Source organism: Peromyscus leucopus, chromosome 17 (genome assembly GCF_004664715.2).
Source record: "Peromyscus leucopus breed LL Stock chromosome 17, UCI_PerLeu_2.1, whole genome shotgun sequence".
NCBI classification, from domain to species: domain Eukaryota; kingdom Metazoa; phylum Chordata; class Mammalia; order Rodentia; family Cricetidae; genus Peromyscus; species Peromyscus leucopus.
The window spans coordinates 23,639,473-23,660,007 of record NC_051077.1 but is presented as its reverse complement, the minus strand read 5'-3'; the positions used below and the strand labels follow the sequence as shown (position 1 = coordinate 23,660,007).

General features: G+C 37.6%; 1 protein-coding gene across 1 annotated transcript in view; it reads left to right on the top strand.

Moving 5' to 3' along the window:
- Nucleotides 1-10,538: 10,538 nt before the first annotated feature.
- Nucleotides 10,539-20,535, top strand: part of Sgcz (sarcoglycan zeta) — a 1,053,795-nt gene continuing 1,043,798 nt past the window's right edge. The window contains exon 1 of the mRNA XM_028872379.2: nt 10,539-11,587. Within this exon, the coding sequence (XP_028728212.1) occupies nt 11,549-11,587 (39 nt within the window). The 5' untranslated portion in view covers nt 10,539-11,548. The remainder of the gene's footprint in view (nt 11,588-20,535) is intronic.

Here is a 20,535-nt window from a genome sequence, read left to right as displayed (position 1 = left end):
ATTTTATTTTATTTTATTTATCTCCTTTTAAAAGCCACCACTGTAAGCAGGAGGAACACATGCTCTACCACTGGCTGATATCCTCCTCCTAAGGTGATTATTTGTTTTTAAGTTCATAGGCAGTTAAATTATAAGAAGCCACAGATGAGTAAGAACATGCTGGTCTTGGCATGTGAGGTACCGAGCTGGACAAATGATTAGATAGGTTGTTCTTCCTTGGGTAGAAGGTGACGAATTCTATGAATGGTAATATGGAAGCAATATCTTGTATCAAAAGGTGTAATTGTGGTTGAGATTGATAGATCTCTTCAGGATCTTCTTTCCTTCCTCCTTATGAAACTACACTGCATTCCTGGCCTTTCCCATACTGAGGTCAAGCTTCTTGGCTAAGTCTAAGTTGGTATCATGCTTAAAGAGGCAGTAAGTCTACGCTGTGAAGCCTGCTTTTCCTAAGTCGTTATTCTGTATGATTGAATATTAAGGCAGGAGAAGAGTCATAACTGCAGAGGAGTTCTCAACCTGTGGGTCTCAACCTCCACAGGGTTGCATATCAGACATTTGCATTACAATTCAAAACAGTATCAAAATTACATTTATGAACTAGCAATGAAATAGTTTCATGGTCGGAGGTCACTACATGAGAAATTGTATTAAAAGGTCATAGCATTTGGAAGATTGAGGACCACTACTCCGGAGAAACCCAGTAGATGGAGTAACAGTGTGAAACTGAACTCTTATCCAAATAACTGATACAAGTCTGTGATATGAACAAGAAATGGTATTTTGTTGTAGTAAGAAACTGAGTGCTACATGCCAAAACTAGCAGGGCTTAGATTGGCTGACACAGAAATATCCTTGTGGGTAGATATTCTGTACTGTATAGTATGTACATGTACACATTTCTTTAAAAAATGCCAATTTCTATAATGTTGTTTAAAATAGATAGTACCAAAGAAAGTTATAGGATCCTTTAGTGGCTTCATAACATCCCAAGACATTCTATAGACAGTTTTAAGTATTTTGCTCATATTGAAGTATACAACAGCTATAAATTTTGATTTAGTTTTAGTTTTCATGAGTAACAGTAAAGATGGACATGTATGTATTGAGTTTTAGGGTATTTTTAAGAAATATTGTTCATGTTACCTATTCTTTATTGAGTACTTTGTGATCCCCCTTTTTTTTTTCGTTTCTCTGTCTCGTCCTCTACTCGCTCTCTCCTTTTGTTTTCCACCAGTTACACACACACACACACACACACACACACACACACACACACACACACTACTATATTTTTGCCAATTATGTAGCTGAAATATCTTCTACCAGTTCTAACCATGTCTTTATGATTTCTGGCAGATTATATGAAATTTGGAAAATAAAGAAACACCCATAAGTTTATAATGGCCAATTTTCATTGTCCACTTGACTAGATTCAGGATTGCCTAGGAGACATACTACTAGGTGTATTTCCCAGCGTTTCCATATGTTTAACTGGGGCTGTGAAGAGCCTTCCTGAATGTAGGTGGCATCAACCAATAGCTTGGCATTCCATATTGAACTGACCATCAGCATTCAGCTCTCTCAGCTTCCTTACTAGGGATGCAATATGACCAGGTCCCTCCTGCTTCTGCCACCCCCACAATGTGACCAGCTACCTCTAGCTTCTGCCACCCCCATCTTTGCCCTGCTATGATGAACTGTACCTCAAATTGGTGAGCAAATTTGCATTTTTCTCCTCTTATAGTATGTTCTGAGATGCACTGGGAAAACAAGCCAAATCCAGAAGTATGAATGGTAGCGCTAACTTCCTTCAGATCAGGCAAGTTTCATAATATGAAGAAAAGCTACAAGCCTATCCCTGGGATAGGGACATTTTCATATTGGGAAGGGACAGAAACAGATCTTCCTTTTCCATCCTCAAGCTCACTTTGTCAGTTTTTTGTCTTTCATTTTTCTTTATTAAGAAAATTTCCACTCACTCCACATACTATCCACAGATCCCCCCTCCTCCCTCCTCCCACCTTTCCCCAGCTCTCTTTCCCAAGCTACCCTGCATCCCCACATCCCCCAGATCAAGGTCTCCCAAGGGGAGTTAGCAGAGCCCAACACACTGAGCCTAGGCCTGTCCAACCCCCTTCCCACTGCACCAAGGCTGTGCAAGGTGTCACACCACAGGCACCGGGCTCCAGAAGCCTGCCCATAAACCAGGGACAGATCCCGATCCCCCTGCCTGGGTGCCCGCCAAACAATTCAAGCCAAACAACTGTCTGCTGTATCCAGAGGGCCTAGTCCTCTTAATCAATTGTTTATTCTCATTTAGTGAATACCTGTGAGGAAATTGGCTAGGGAGTTTTAACACTGGAAGTGGCTTCAAAGGGAGATATTATAAGATTTACTGAGTGTGTCTAATAAAGCGTGTCTTATGGTAATGCTCTTTGCCTGTTATTTTACTGAAATTGATCTGTTTATTGAAGGGTGATATAAAATAGTTCTTGGATTCCTAATAGAGTCTCATCATTTTAGAGGACTGTGTTCTGAAGAGATGGACTAGTCATAAGATCACAGCTATGGAAAGGCACTGTCTTTGTTTCCAGTGTATTTCTCTTTCCACCTAATCTTGTGTTTATTTTGAGTGACTAAAATTCCTATGCACACATTTTTTTTTCCTGTATCTGAAATCCTAAAACAGAAGTTAAAATCTTATTAACTGTCAACTTTGGTGTGAATTATGTCATGTTACATATGTCCTTAATAGTTGTCCACAGCTTACCTTTGTATTTTCATTGCTCTCTTCTGATACTGATTGTTTTTTAATTGCCCAGGGCCCCTCTGTTTTATGAAACTGGTTTCTATTTTGCTTACTTTTGATAAATATCAATGATTAAATTATATAGTTGCAATAAGGATTACTTTCTATTAGTGCTCCTAATGCTTTTTAATATATAAAGGCAAATTGTTATGTCTTACTTATTTTTGAAAGAAATCTGAGAAAGTTGTCAAAAAAAGGTACATTTTCTTTTTATCATAAAAGTATTTTCAAAGGTATGATGATCCTTAATCTATGGAAACTTTATGTTCATAATAATGTTGGTTATGTACATAATAGTTAAGGTTGATAAAAGTACATAATAACAGGTAGATAGTTTTTTATTTTAATTCATGGCCATAGAGGAAGAAATTAAAAATGGCTCTTCAGTCTTACAAGCAAGTCATGCATAAACCTTTATAAAATGTACTTGAAAAATGTAGTTTTGTGAAATTAGTTTTTAATGAAAATATAGAAAATTCATATATTGCTTCCATATCAGAAAAAACAAATAGAAAATTAAACTTATAACATTACCATATGAAAGAGACCAATATAATGAAAAAGAATTATGTAGGTGTTTTTATAACATGAACTACAATTGGCTCTACTTCTAAGATGAATTATTGATAGGAAAATCTATACATATGCTTCACTCTGTCTCTAGCATTCAGAGTTATATTAAACGTGGACTTTCTGCATATGTTCTTTACAAATCAAAACAAATGTACTTACTCACAGACAAATTAAGTGGCATTCTCTAGACCAAGGAAATTCATGCGCCCAATTACACATTTTGGAAATTCCTCCCTCAATTTGCAAAAACATCACCTTTGAAAATCATCAACATTTGCATTCTTCTCTTACAGGTGTGCTCTGAGATGCCGCAGGAAAACTAGCTAAATGCGGCAGTAGAAACGGTAGCTACTCACTGCATTCAGAGCAGCCAAGTTTCATAATGTGGAAAGAAGTTTCTAGACTCTCCTTGGGGAAGGGACACCTTCCTGACTAGAAGTTTTTGCCAAGGTGTATTTTGCTTTTAATTAGGGCACAGTAGATCTTCCTGGCTTTTTAGGAAACTGTTCATCATTCTGACGCATACTATTAGTCAGGTTGCAATCTGTGGGCAATGTACTTTCAGTTCAATATCAAGAGTGTATCGCTTTATGTAACAAATCTTTCATGTATAATTAGGCTTTAAAAACCTTAAAAACATGCTCTCCATGTCAGTCTTCAGAGCAACCACAAATGTGTACAGTATAAAATGACCTTGGCAATATCACACTGCCAGACTCTCATGAAACCAGAGCTAAAGATTAAGTGGTTTTGTTGTTGTTGTTTAATTTTGGCACTGAGTGTTTTTTTTTTTTTTTTTTTTTTTTTTTTTTTCTGGCAAGACGTGTGATCCTGACTAAGAGACTGTTGCACAAGACCCCCTTGGCTGTTCTGTGTTCTCTTAGTTATTTTCATTATCACCGAGTTAGTGACAACTTAATGTGGTGTTAGACTATATTTTTAAACTGTTGACCCCACAACCTTGGACTGTTTCAAGGAAAAAGAGCTTTAGGCAAAATAAGAATATTTTCTGGGTGGTGGTAGTGCATGCCCTTAATCCCAGCAATCGGGGGTGGGGAGGTGGGGGCAGAAGCAGGCAGGATTTCTGTGAGTTCGAGGACAGCCTGTTCTACAAAATGAATTCCATGACAGTCATGGTTGATATGTAGAAAAACCTTGTCTTGAAAAAACCAAAACCTAACCAACCAAACCAAAACAACAACATTAACAAAAAAGAATATTGAACAATGGACCCTCAAAAGGATTTCTTCCGGAGCATTGGCAAACCTCCCAAAGATCCATAACAAAAAAAGTCAATGACAATAGAAAATTGATTACCAGCAACTATTAGTAAAGTTGAAGTTCCAAAAACATTATCCCATCTCCCACAAAAGGAATTGACAAGGCCTCAGTCAAAATTTCTTTGTTCTTATTTAGTTTTAGCATGCTCGTTGTCACAGTTTTTACATCAATGCAATAATTTAAAATATACCATAAGTAATTTATTCATTTAGTATAAATTCATTCAGTTAATGTATTTTCATTTTAGCTATGACAATCATAGGTGTAAAAGGAAATAATTTCAACATTAACAGATTTCTTGAAAATAAAGTTCAATAAACAACAGAGAAATGATAATCCCATAGTCTGTGCTACTGTTGTAGTCCACGCCATGTGGAAATTTCCAAATTAGAGGTGGGGGTTTATTTTAGAATTGAATAGCATTAAGCATTTTTTCTGGGTTCTTAAGGTTTTTTTCTTCCCCTTTGTATTCTACACATATTCAATGTAAGGCCAATGTCACTTCCAGTTTGTGCTAGCTACTTGGACCCTCTTTTAGAATCAGCTACTTTTCTTCTCCTTTCAGATTATGGCCCAGTCACTCATATTGCTCCATTTCTCAGAACAGCAATGCTAGCAGAATGCTTTGAAACATTTAACAGCAGTTAAAACTAGTTCAACAGATGCTAATATTACATTGGTTTATCACTTCTGTATATATACCTAAGTCTTAGGTTCCTTTGTTGAATTAAAAAAAAAAAAGATTCCTGGATATATCAGGCATCATTTATGTTTCCTGTGGCTTGATGAAACACCTGAGAAGGAGCTGCTTAGGGGAGAAAGGGTTTATTTTGACTTACAGCTGAATGTGATGCAGTCCACTGTGGTGAGGAATCATGACACCAGCAGCTGGCACTTTGCGTAGGCAGTCAGGAAACAGAAGGTGGTGAGTGCTGCTGCTCAGCTTGCTTTCTCCATTTTGTTAAATCTAGAACCCCAGTTCATGGAGTGGTGGTACCACATGTAGAGTGGGTATTTCTAACCCAAGTGTGGAGGCTTGGATGAGATGTCCCTCACAGGTCTCAGGCATTTGAATACTTGGTCCTCAATCTGTGGCTTTTTGGTCCTCACCAAACAGGTGTGAGACAGATGCAAAGACCCAGAGCCGAACATTAGGCCAAGCTTGGGAATCCTGCTGAAGAGAGGGAGGAAGGACTGTGGCAGTCAGAGGGGTCAAGGACACCCCACGAAAACCCACAGAAGCAACTAACCTGGCTCATAGGAATTCACAAACTCTGAACCAACAACCAGGGAGCCTGCATGGGCTGGACCTAAGCCCTCTACACATATGTGACAGTTGTGTAGTTTGGTCTTCTTGTAGTACTCCTAACAGTGGGAACAGAGGCTGTCCCTAATGCTTGGACTGGCTCTTAGGAACCTATTCCTCATACTAGATTGCTTGGCCTAGCCTAAACACAAAGGGAGGAGCTTAGTCCTAAGACAACTTGATATACCATGCTTTGTTGATACCTCTGGGAGGCCTGCCCCTTTCTGAACATTAACAGAGGAGGAGTGGAGGGGAGGTGGTGGGAATGGGAGGAGAAGAGGGAGGGGGAAAGACTCAGGATATAAAATAAATAAATAAAATAAAAAAGAGGTGTGGCCTCGCTGAAGGACGTGTGTAACTTGGAGTGGGCTTCGTGGTTTCAAAAGACTCATGCCATTTTGAGTCAGCACTTTCTTCCTCCTGCTTGAGGTCGGAGATGTAAGATCTCAGCTGCTGCTCTATTCACCCACTGCCTTCTACACCCAATTTGCCATTCTGGACTCTAGCCCTCTGGCAATAGGAGTCCCAAATAAACTTTTACAAGTGTCCTTGCTTATGGTGTTGTAACGACAAGGATAATAAAGTCACTAATATATCAACCCAATCCAGACATGCTCTCATGGGGATTCTTTGATGGTTTTTAGATCCCATCAAGTTCATGATAAGATTAACTGCCATATACCACTTTTAGTTTCAAATTGTGGTTTAAGTATTTATATTAATCTTGTTTATAGAAATGACTTTTGCAGGATAATTGAACTGATATTTAATTGAAGATACCCATCTTATATGGTCATTACAAATAATAGAGCAAAAGGCCTTTTTGTAAACAAGGTTGGTCCAGTGTCTAATAGTAAGTTTGTTCAACCCAGAATAGAGATTTTTTTTTTAGTAATGTAATTTATTTGGCACATAAATTATTTTTCAGAGAATTGGGCAATAGTCATTTTTAGTAAATGTTTTGAGATCACGTCTTTTCATTTCCTTGTGTTTTTATAATTCTGACATCACACTCTTTGATATGGGCTAGCATCAGTTTTCCTGTTGCTACTATGTTAAATTCTTCACAGTTATTCATATGTCACTAATTATAACTCCATTCTAATCATGCTGTTTGTCCTTAAGATTCCAGCTTGCATCTGTGAGCAGACTTGTAATGTTTCTAGTTCTCATGCTCTACAGGTTGTGCCTTTTGAGGTAGGTTTCATTTGAAACAGCAAACTATAATTACCAGTGTTCATGATTCGTACCTTCAATAAAGAATATTTGGAAGACTTCTAATATTAATCTTCACACTTAGTAAGTTTGCAAAGAAATATTCTGCTGTCTTTATAGACTCCCGTAATCTCTGCCGTGCAAAGCATAAGTCCTCTCATGACTCAGGTACTTTTGAAGTCATCTGGGTGAGTAGTTGACTAGAATCAAGTACAAATACACCTTTGTCAATGACTTTTTGGCATTATATTCACAAGAAAGAAACATTTCCCCAGCCTCAGCATTTTGGTAGCTTTGATTGCACATTCTATCTTTATTTTCCCTTCCAGCTGGATCATCTCTGTCCAGGCTTTATCCTTCGCTTCATTTTGTATTCTCATTTTTTCTCTCTTTTGCTTTATATTTGTACCTGAGATACTAATTCTATTTTCCTTTTAGAGAAAAAAATAGAGTAGATGCATAAGTTCTGTGTTGAAGGCTAACAGAAATGAATTTTAGCCTTGTTTTCTATTAAAATGTATATCTATGCTCTAATCAGAAGTGATAATTTGGGGGGAAAGATGAAGGATATTTTTTATTCAAGTCACAATATCAACAGCTCATTTAATTTATTTCCTCCTTAATCCTCATATTAACACATGTGCTTATGCAAAGTTAAAATAACTAATACCATATATATAATTTTAAAAACTTCATGAAAAATATCATTATGAGTTAATCTCTTCTGTGATAAGCATTTTGAATAAAAGTGCTGATCAGTACACATAAAATGAACAACCTATGAAAACAGGTTATTAAATAGTGTATTTTAATAAATCATGATGCATTGCCTCTCTTTTTAATAATTTCAAAACATGGAAATAAAATCTTGCCTTGCTATGTAATGCAGCATGAAAATCCAAATAAAAGCATAAAATTGCAAATTTGGCAAGAGGGTTTGAAGAAAGGAGTATAAAGGCTTACAAAATTTAAAACTCTGTAAGTGATTTTATACCACAGATGAATAAGAATTATATTGTTGACTGGAAAAAAAGCATATTGATTTACAAGTAGCCTACTTCTGTAATTTAAAGATGTTCTTGATGGCAGGTATACATCTGCTTTAATACCTATGGTTGAAGGTGACATTGATGAATGTATCTATGGATGAGTGAACCTGAAATGTAAAATCTCAGGACCTGCAGGTGTTTTCACCCTGCCTCCCACTTGCTTGGGTATTGTAATCACTCTGTGCAGTTTTGAATTGCACATCTTTGCTAAACTGAATGATGTGTCTTTCAGATACTCTGTTATGTGCCAGGGTTATTTTTTCCTTCACCATCATGAGTAGCTTCCTATTGTTGGAGTTGTGGTTTAGGACATCCAGAAAATATGGCTTTTTCTAATTTTACATCCTTATTCTTGCCTGATTTTAAGTGTAAAGTCAATTCAGTTTTCAGATAGTTGCTTCATCTAGTTATTGCTCAGATGAAGTAGAATGAAGTCCTGATTGCCTTGAAATATAATATAAATATAGATTAGCAAATGGCATCCTTTTTTTTATCAACTATCATTGTTAGAGTTTGAGGAATAGTCTAGTGAATTTATTGGAAATTCATGTTAGATGTTAAAGACTCAGTAGTCTTTGGCTACATCATCATTTAATTAGATGCAATATATAGCTATATTTAGAGGTCACCAATAGTTTCTGTAGCTCATGAAAATGGAGGTTGGACCAACATCAAATGTTGGACATATTGGTTTTGAATTTGAAACTCACTAAAAATTAAGTTATTATATATGTACTCATAATGCATATACCAGTCTATGACCATAGATATGTCTTAAAAATGCAACTGTTGATAAGTATAATACTATAATAGAATGATAATACTTCTATTATATATAATAAATAATAATCTTCCTTGAGGTATACATTACAATTATAAATTTAAAAAATCCTCTTCATGTCTGAAAATACATTCATATACATCATCTTGTTTTATTCTTTCCTAAATATAGACACTATTTGATAGGGAATATATAAGTACTTCATATGAAATTTCTGACTTAAAAATTATTATCCATTTTCATGTTGAATCACTGACACTTTCTAGAAAAGCAGCTTTTTAAGGAGTTATGTTTTATATAAGTTCATGTACTGGCAACGTGCAACTTTATTTTTTTTGCCATCATATATTATGTAAGATAATTATGTAAACAGGACATGTAATATTCATTTTCAGATTTGATGTTAAGCCCACTAATTATGGACTATTGCCTATTTGATGTTATCTCTGAAGGCTGTAGGCAGAAGTCAAAGAAGAAAGATAGTTTTGATAAGCATGTGAAATAGCAATGGGCTAAAGTAAAGGACCCAGCATGCTTAGTGATAAAGTCAAGCCTGCAGGCTTAGCTGCAGACTAGATGGGTAGAAAAGAAATATATATATTAGTGCGGATGAAGGGAGGAAGGAGAAATCAGGGTTTTTAGGTATTAGAATCTCAAGCTTTAAGTCTTCTTACACACATTTATCCACTTACTGCGCATTTGTATGCTTATCATCTGCTAGGCTCTCAATGTACTGGTGAATCAGATTGGTACAGAAAATACCTCAATACCATATTGTTTATTGAGGATGTCCCACAGTCAAGCAGATAATCAATGCATGTATGTTATATTTTTGCAACGATGATAAATTGAGGTTCTGCTTGTAACAAGATAACTGAAGAGAATATCCAAGGGACTCACTCACAGAAAAAAAAAAATCTTTTCTGAGGAAGTGGCATTAGAGGGAAACAGGGGAATGGTAAATATATAGAGTCAGAGGAGCAAAGAGATGTCCTGACAGAGAGGCAGCAGCATGTATTAGCTGAAAGTAGAAAAAAATGGCACACCCGTAGGTAGACCAGGTGGCTGGAACTCAGAAGTGAAGTGTAAAAATGAAGTTAAAGAAGGAGTCCAGAAGACTAGATAGAAGCACATCTAATTTTTTTCAAAAGATTTATTTTTTTTTGAAACAGGAGAATCTACATTGCTCTTTTTTTTGAAATCTGAAAGCATTTTTAAGTTTGAAATTTTTTTTATATGCTACAATAAAGAGAGGCTGAATCCCTTAAAATCAATCAAGGGATTAACACTGAAATATGGAAGTGAAGCCAAGTAGCCTCTACCTCCACATTTACAGATTTCAAGTGCAATGCATTGACCTGTTAGAATGAATTTTTAAAAAAATGCAGAAAACCTACATTATCATGAGGTAAATCGTGGAAAGAAATCTTTAGCAATCCTACTTCTCATCATTTAAAAATTAGTATTTAAGGTAAAAGCAACCTGACATTTAAACACCTAAGATCTAATTGGCTACAGCCGAGATCTAATTGGATGCCTGAGAAACGATACATGCAAGCCCGTGTCTGTCTCCCAGTGCTTCCAAGCAAGAAGCTGGGAGAGCAGAAGCGAATTAAAATGCCTGTCACCTAGTAGATTCCGGACAGAGGGCAGTCTTTAAGACCCAGCGACTGTATTTGTCTGAAGAGGAAATGTTGCTTTTTGACAGATGAGAGAAATCCCCTTAGTGCTGGCTGTGGGAAGGGAGAAGTGAAGTCAGTCACCTGGTGGTGAAGGCCAGTAAAACAGCAAAGCGGGAGGAAAATTGCTGTCTCCCTCTCTCTTCTCTCCCTCTTTTCTCTCTGTGGGAGCAACCTCCTATTCTCTCAACTCTTTTAGCATAACCTTCAAAGGAGAACGGTCCCTTCAGACTTTATTACCGTCCTTTCCCCACCGAGAGAATACCTCTTAGCTACAAGACATTTTTTAAGTCTATGCAGGACTTCTGGGATTCAGTTATCTTGCCAGGGAAAATTGATGATTGCTAATGTCTGGGACTCACAGCGTGCTAAATTAGCTACCAGAGTATGCCTGACGGAGGAAGGCTTTTATCACATACTCTTCTCTCCAGTTTGAACACATTTGCTTGAATTTTGCCGCATGATGCTGTCCAGGGAAGCAGCTTTTTTTCTTGGGATGCAGCAACTCGCTGGTTTCTAAGCTTATTGCAGAAGAAGAAATAATCTGAAATAGAGTGGAATTTTTTTTCCCCCCTCCTCTGCTGGATTCGACTGAGCCGTGTTGGACCGCGGAAAAGATCACCTGTCCCTAAATCTTTGAAGAAGTAAAACAAAGTGAATTACCATTAGTATTTATTTATTTATATCATTTTTTTAAACCGGCGGAGGCGGCGAGACCACGGAGAATGAGACTGAGAGAAGCTGCCGGGGCTTGGAGGAGGATAAAGCTGAGTTTCAGCTGGAAACTAAAAGACTAGATCGGTTCGGGGAGCAACTTGACCGGTTCCTCTCCACTTCCTTTAGTTTCGCTCCATGGATAGATCCACGGACCTGGACATCCAGGAGCTCAAGGTACGTGGTCCTGCGGCGGCGACGGCGGCGGCGGCGGCGGCGCTGGCTGCGCTGGCTTTCCGCTCTGCCGCGCTAGCATCCCGGGCTCTGCCCGCCGCTTCCCGGCGTCGCTGGAGTAGTCGCCGGTCCCGCGGGACGGCGAGGGGGCATCTGGGGCGGGGTGTCCCCCGGCGCAGCGCCCCTCCCAGGGCCGCGGACACGCAGGCGGCTGTCCCTTGCCCTCCCGCGCGGGGCTGCCCTCCGCGCCGTGGCTCCCGCCGGAGGCCACCCGGTCGCTCTCCTCGCGGGTGGTTAGTGGCATCTGGGCTGCAGGACCCGAGGCTCCTCGGTGCCCCGGACCTGGCTCGCGGAGGCGGAGGCCGCACCCCCCCCCCCGCCCATCCCAGCCCCCGCCCCCCAGTCTCTACTTGAGGTCGCCGGCTTTCGCGGCAAAGTTGTCCGAGATGCGCGGCGGCCACTTTGCCTCCGGTCCCCGCCCGTCGCTCTCCTGTCCCGCTCCTGCCCCCGCGCGACACCGGGACAGCCTGTTTCCCTTGGCTAATTCGCTGCACAGAGGTGTTGGTGGCCACCGCGAGGCAGGGACCCCTTTCTCCCATCGCCGCCCACACCATTTCCCTCTTGATGGCCACTGCCTTGGGCGCGAAGGGGTGGAGGGGATCATCCAGGGGGCGCACAGGGCGAGAGGAGAGACTTAGGGATCCCCTGCTGGCCTGTCTCCACCAGCTGCACAGACAGACAGACCTGCTAATCCTATAACCAGGCCGGGTCTGAGGAACTGGGGAAGGGGTGACTCTGGGTGGAAGCAAGTCAAGAGGGGGCGGGGCGCCCCTCCCCGCCCAATCTCCGGGGTCGGAGGACACCCCCCCTCCGCCCTGGTGGAGTCCGTGGTTGCACCCCATGTGGTGCCTGCCCTTTTGTACCTTCGCTCTACCAGTCCTGAAGTGGCCCCAGAGCACCCAGGTCACCAATTTACCACTCTGCTTGTGGGTATCTCTGCCTGCAGGGCCAGTGCAAAAAGAGAGAACTTAAAAACCAACAAATCGCAAAATAATTTAAACGTCCCGCTCACTGGTAGATGATAATGCTGAGAGAGACTTGGGAGCATTAAATTACATCAAATTATATACATACATAATACATACATACACACATATATATGTATGTGTCCATCCTACCTTCCCCCCAGGCATTTGTACACTACCATTCTGCTTAGGGTGTTTTTGCTAGAGATTTACATGTAAGGACTCTGTCCAGGTAAGGACTTTTTCGACTTTCCTTCCTGCTGGGAAAATATGACCAGCAGAGATTTGCTGAGAAGAGTCAGGGAAATGGGTCTGTTGAAGAGGCTGCCTGAGGGCTGGAAAATCCCCTGCAGCCTGCTGTCTGCCAGCATCACTAAGCCTGTCCAGCTCCAGTGGGTACTCATGTGTCCTGGTGGTTCCCAAGCCACAGGGGAAGGAAGCTGGTAGAGGCTAGAGCCCTCTGGTGCCTGCCTGAGCATGTAGCTCCAGGGAGCCTGGGCTGTTTGAAGACACCTTAGACAATAAATACTTCAGTCCAACTTTCTGGGTTCCTTGGAGGACACGAAGTGGGATAGAGGCAGGCTCTAATGTTCCAGTTAAAGTTGGCAAACAAGTTCCTGTGATTTGGCCAAGGTCACAATCAATAGACCTTAGCCTGGATGGAAAAGTCCTGTTATCCCTGTATTGTATCAAGACAGGACACATTGCCTTGTATTTGGAAAAAAAGACAAAACAAAACAACAACAACAACAAAAAAAATACACCTTGCTGCAGTCTCTAAACATCCTTGTGTTTTGGGGGAGAGAGTAGGCTTTACTTGAAAAAAAAAAAAAAAAACAGGAATGTGATGTGTGTAGTATAGAGAACTGGGTACTTGCTAACTTTTTTTTTTTTTTCGAACAATAAGAATGGTAGGAAAACATGATTTGAGCAGATTGTTCCCCATGACACCCCTTAGGTTTCTAATTCCTGGATACACAGACACGATATTGTTTAAAGGAACAAAAGCATCATGACCACTCTGGAAAGTTTTGTCGGTGGTTAGTCAAGGATCACAACCTTAGTGCTTCTACGCCTTAACTGATGGTTCTCACAGCCACAGGCTACTAGAAGGTCTTGCTCGGGGAGCCCAGCGTAGAGGACTAGAAGGCTTTGGTGGAAAGAAAGTGTTGAGGATGACTGGGAAAGAAAATGAAGGAATGCTAGAAGAAAAGCTCTATTGAGGAAGCTAAGAAGTTGTCTCAGGGGCATACTTCTGTGAGGGTCAAAGCTGACAATCGAGGCAAGTTGGACAAGCCTTACTAGGAAACAGTTGATGCATCCATCAGATTTGTGTTGTCAGCTTTTGATCCCACCTTTGGAATACTTAACCTCTGAAAAACATGTGGTCTGTGGTGACATCGCTTGTTGGAATGGCGTTCTTACAGCAGCGTCCACTGGCTTGGGTTTCTCAGATTACTTCTGTTCAAATTATTCCATGATGGCTCTATACTAGAAAACCCCCATTGTTTTTACTCTGTCAAAAAAGGAGTAAAAATGCTGAAGGCACTTATTTGGGAGCATTATTTGATGTTTTGACTTTTTTTTTTTTACCCCTTCATTCCGATGGTCCTTTTTCTAAGGCAAAGCTGCATACATAAACTTTAGTTTTGTGGTTGTTTTAAAGTACCTGGATGATGTTGGCAGGGATTAGATACATAAACAAATGTATAGGATAGTATAATAATCTAATCTAGCTCAGTTTTAAATCAGCAGTATCATTAAATACAGCTGTCAACCTCAGGTTTTAAGAAAAGGATATTGTGTTTCTCATCATCTTTGTTTCAGGGTAAACTTCTTTCTTTTTATAACATTTGAAAAGAATGTGTACGTATGTGTATATATTTGTGCTGTGAGTGTGGGCAATGGTATTTACAATATGCCCTAAAGTAAATAGAGATTTCTGAAATACTAAAGATTAGCCTCAATAATTAGATGTGAAATCATTGCCATCACTATCATAAATAGAACATGCACCTTAAATGATTTATTGGTGGGTAATTGAGATAAAGTTATGTGCGTAAAACTTGTTAATGAAGGCAAGAATATTTTCCTCTTCTGTTTTACACACAAGCCACTGATAAAATAAACCAGTGGTAAAAAGGGATCCAGTTCCCAGCCAAAGAATTCTGGTCTGTTCTTTTCTCTTTGATCTGTTTCTTTTTGAATGTATAAACTTTGCTCTGGATTTTGCCTCAGTATTTGTTTTAAAGAAGAGACAACATCAAACAACCCAGAATATGGGTTGCTGCTTTGGAAATGTGGGAGTTAATGAATATTGATATTAGAAGGAGTATCATCAGCCCTGTAATATCTCTAGTTACAGGGTATTGAGTGCCTCTGACCAGTTTGATAGGTGAATATTAACTCTGACTTGTATTGAGCTATACCGTTTCCCACTTTCAAACAACTTTACTTACATCATAGGACAGAGCACCACCGATCCCCAGAGTGGACATGTTAAAATATGTTCCCTATAAGGATAATTTATGATTGTGAAACACTAAGTATGAGTAAAGTATGGTAAAGAATATGAGCATTGAGTTTTAGAAGAAAGGGTTCTATTTTCCTGTATAAGCATGTAGAAAGTTATGCTTTTAATTGCAAATAATCCATTCTTGAATAATTTCATTTTTACAGTTACATTTAATTTGAGCTTTTACTTATTTGTTTTCAAAATCTCATTAAAGAGAAAAACTGGTTAGAAGTCAAAACAAAATTTCTACCATTGGAACAGCCTGAGAACAGTGCTTTTATTTTAACATTCTTTTCTAGGGACAAAATGGTAAACTATTTAGTTTATCCTGCTATGAATAAGCGAACTTTTTAATAAGAATAATTTAATTGTTGGAGATAATGCAATGAAGATAGGTTACAGTTGTTTAATGTTATCTCTTTAAGACAATTTGTCAGCTAAGAACTTGAAACTTGACCTATATAGGCAAGGCAAAACCCTCCCAGAATGATACAATTAGGTCATTAGGAAAGTATTGTATGGAAGGAAATGATTACCTAGCAAAAACTTGCATATATTTAAACAAGTGGTTGATTCCAAAATACAGAAGTCTGTAACAAATACCATAGTACATTTGTCTACAATTGCATCAAATAAGAGAGCTGGCACTTAGATGAATTCTAAAAATGATTTTTTTGTTTCATCAATAAGACACTCAGCCCAGGAAAGTGGAGCTTGCTGCAGTGTGGGAGGCTTTGCAAGAGTGTAAGTAGGTGGTATTTTTTATGCTAGTCATTCCATAGTGAAAAATAGTACTCTCCAACACATGTCATATTTTTAGCAACTTGCTTTTTATATTCACACTTTTTGGTTAAGAATAAAGAAACATACATGTGAACAGTGGCTTGTTTGACTTCTTTCACATCTTCAGGAAATGTAATTTCTCTTCAGTTATGTCCAGTTCCAACTTTTTGATAGCAAGAACTAGCCAGAGATTTAGGAGCAATTAACTTTGACTTTTAAAGTTAATATTATTTTAATTGGTATTAATGAGGCATAATTGTATGCCTTTGTGGGAAACAACATGATGTTTTAAGATTATGGGTTTAATATCAAGCTAATTTATGTTTCTTATCTCATTTTTTTGTGGTGAGACATTTGAAATTTATGTTTATAAATTTTGTAAAATATATATGCAATTTTTATGAGTTATGATTTAGTTATGTCATAATGTATACACAGTGAAATATGCATACAAAACATCATGAAGTTATATATATATATGTGTGTGTGTATTTATTTTTTGTCAATTCAAAAATAAAATTTCTGAAAAAGGGTAGATATAGGGTATTCTAGTAAGTAGAATTATTGAAGAGTGAAATTCTCCCATCTCTTTCATGTATAGGAATTACTATTTGTTCTTTTGAATCTTTGTCATTACATTATTTATTTATTCTGTGTGTATACTTGTGTGTGTGTGTAGGTATGCAAATATAAAGGTCAGAGGATAACCTATGAGAGTCAGTTCTACCATGTGAGTCTTGGGGATTATAGTTTTAATTTTTTTAAATATTCAGAAATGTAGTTAAGTGAAGTGAAATAAACTTTACTAGAAGTGAAACATTATTTGTAGTTGAATGAGTAGATAGAGTTGATACTGACAGAGAGAGAATTAGGAAGAAATTGCTCTTGAGAAGAATTGTATAGTTAATTTGAGAAGTGTCCGTCAATAGCTGCCGTTAGTAAGCTCAGATCACAAGCTCCTACTGGCTATTACAGCTTTGCTGATCTCCGGACTTTACCAATTGAAGATACATCAAATTTTGAAGTAGCAGTAAAAAAGAATTTCAAGATTTATGGACTCAAAATCATAGCTCTGCAAGATGGCTTAATGTTGTAAGACAATAAATCAGTGTGCATCTTTTGGAGCATTCCTTTTATATGATGTTTAGTTACTTATTTCTCATATGGTATTGGGATTTCAGGTAAAATGCAATTCAGCAGGCTTATAGATTTAAGGCACTAAAAAAAATGAGCATTTGCTTTGGTTCAGATCTCTATGGGTTTTTTGAGTATATGCATTTAAATTTTGACTGACTAGGTGGGCAAATGCTCATCTAACAAAATAAAAGTTTATAAGCTTAAAAGTTAAACATTACTCATGGCCTTTAAAATGCTGAGAGTCAAAGTTACCTCATTAAAATGAGGTAGATTTTAATGTGCTAAGATTACTAGCATATGTGTTTTTCTTTGGCTGTATCTTTTTTGGATGAATATTAGAAGTATGGGGAGATCTGATGTTTTCAATGAGACCAAATAGACAATTCTAAGCTAACCAAAGAATGAGCAAATTTAAATATGAGTATTCCTCCAAAAAACATCACAACCATTCATGTTTTAAATGTTAAAAAATTGTATCATGCACCTTGGGAGTTGTCTTGATATATGCCTAGATAAGTTTTTTAGGTTGGCTATAAAAATACTATAAGCCATGGTCATATTTTTATATGTTAGATTGGTAACATAGAGTGCTTCTAAGCCAAGATGAAATAAAAAAAATCTTTAAAAGTAAAGTATTTCTATGTCTACTCACAAAGAATCTGATTTCCATGGTAATGCCTATCAGAGAAAGAGGGCCTAAGATTTAGACTTAGCTGTTAATGGAAACATTCAGTAGCAATATTAGAATCCAGAGATATCTAAAGGCACCAGAGCACTCAGTTTGCATCTAGCAGCCTTGGGAACTTTGGCATGTTTCAGTTTTGTAGTGTAAGTTGCATTGATTGTTTGTACAACCAGATACAGTTAAGATCCTGGCTCAGCCCTGCACTGGAGGCAGCTCTGTAAGCATGGTCTTCAAACCTCACAGTTTTCAGGTTTAGCAGGGTAGGGAATATTAGGGTTGGGAACTAGGTTTTATTGGAGGGTTTTGTTCTATTCATTTTTACCCATGGCTGAATCATTTCTTTAAAAGTACATTGCAAATAATTCCAGTATTTAATCAATTAATCAAAAGTCCTTCTAGTTGGTTCTGTTACCTATTCTGCTTGCTGTTAGCTTTCAGTTCACCAGAGACACTACCTACAACTGTAAGATGAAAAAGGATAAGTTAGAAAGCTCATGGCCATCTGATCTCTTAATCCTCTGGTCTATGAGTCTACAGCTCCCTGAACTTTTTGAAAACGACATGTTTGTATCTTCTTCAAAGAAAATTGTTTTCAAACTGATAAATTTAACATAGCTGTTTCCATCCTTCAAATATTTCATCTGAACATCAAGCCAGGTTGCATGATGTCATAGTTTCATTTTGCGGGCAAAATTGTAGCTCAGAGAAATGAAGTGTTCAGAATCAAAAGGTTAATAAAATGTGAAATAATGACTCAATCCTGTCTTCTGTTTCCAAATTCTGTGCTATTGAATTGTAGTTTAAAATCCAGAGATGCTTGGAAAACATTTCTCATGGAATAAAGGATTTTCTCTGACATTCTTGTTTCCAACGTGAGTGGTGACATTTGAGCTGCAATCAGCGTGTTTACTTTTCATACGGAATAGCTCTTCACTCTTCGTGCCTTCAAAAAATCATTAAAAAGCATCTTTAATCTTTGGGCCAAATTACTTTAGGTTGATATTTAGTTATAAAATCTAATAGTAATAGAAGCCTAGGTATGTACACATGCCAATAATCCCAGCTATTGGTGGGTAGATGCAGGAGAATCAGAAGTCCAAGTTGTCCTCAGCTATACAATAAATTTGAGGCCAGCCAGACTACAAGAGACTTTATCTCAGAAAGTTTCTTTTAAATGATACATAATAAATAAAATGAGGATAATAGTTTCATAATCTTAAAGAACTCTTAAAAATTAAATCCTATATAAGTTATATAATTTTATATATTTTCTCCAGTATTTTATTTTCATCTTACTTCCAATTTTGATTTTGTTAAAAACCATAAACTGAATTTGACTTGTAGCAAGGGTTTCCCACCTTAGCTTTTGTACATTCAGTTTGTCTTAAAATTAATACACACACACACACACACATACATATATGCACTTAGATTTATGATAAAAGCAGAATTCTGAAAATGAACACTAGATGATTTAATTCACAATGAGCCTGAATATCTCCATAGAAATTCTTCATATTTAACAAAATTAAATATATGACAATAAAAAATTATTTTTAGCTTTTGACATAAATTTATTTTAACATTTTTGCTATTTTTTGAAAATAAAGTTATGTATAAACTCATAAAAGTATGGTAGCATATTATTCCAGAAAAGCATTTCTTTCATATTCATAAGAGATGAATATTTAATAATGCTCTCTGAGAACATTTTCTAAACTTTTCAAGTCTGAGTATTTCCAAACAGGTTGACTAAATACATAATACACATTTCCTGTTGACGAATCTTCACTTCTTAGATGCCTTCTCTTTCACCATCAGTGCTGGAGGTTGGCATTCTTTGAAGATGCTTTCCTCATAGTAACTCTGTGCCTATCATTGTTATGGTCTGACTGCCTCTAGGACAAAAAGTCAACAGGATGAAGCCGTTCTGAACTTTGGAGCAGGGTGGGGAGTCAGACTGCATTATATTTCTTATCCCTATAGAAGCACCCTGCTTAGTCTTTGCCTCATTGGAATTAACAATGACTATTGGCCAGAAGTAACATTCTGGGTTACTTCTGAAAAAAAGTTAAAAGTGAAAACCTTAACGCTGTGAAAGTCACAAAAATAATGTATTCATTTTCGCTGGGGGCATGTATGCTCACATATGATCATTTTCTGATTTTCATGTTTGTTGGTAATCTCTCGTCTTTGTATGGAATAGTTTAAAAATATAGTATGTACCGAATATTAAAAAGGGGCCTTTGAAATTTTCTCGGGTAGAAACAACCAACCAACCACATGAGCTTCCGTGGGCAAGAATCATTTTATGAAACATGAAATAAGAAAACAAAGTTGTGAATGGAAAAATTCTTTATTATTGTGATTTTAGGAGTCTGCATTTACTCAGTATATCTCAGCATTTAAAACAAAACAAAACAAAACAAACAAACAACAACAAAAAAAAAACCCAACCCAAACAGAAGGAAAAGCTAATCCAAGGAAGTAGATTGATTACCTCAAGATTTATAGAATTGTGTTTGAGCTTTCCATCTCTCCTTAAACATAAGATACATGAGAAATTTTATCTAGTCTTAAAAACAAAGTAAATTTCACTTCTCCTAAGCAGTTGCTTGGGATTTAACATTAAGAATCCTTTTTTTTTTTTTGTCCTCAAACTGACATTGTTTCCAGATGACTTAAATACTCTTTGTGCCATAAAGGCACATTTGTGTTTTCATTCTAACAACTACTTGTAACTTAAACTAACTATTGGGCACAGAATACAGTTTTTTTAGTTGTAAATCCTTGCATAAATATGCAT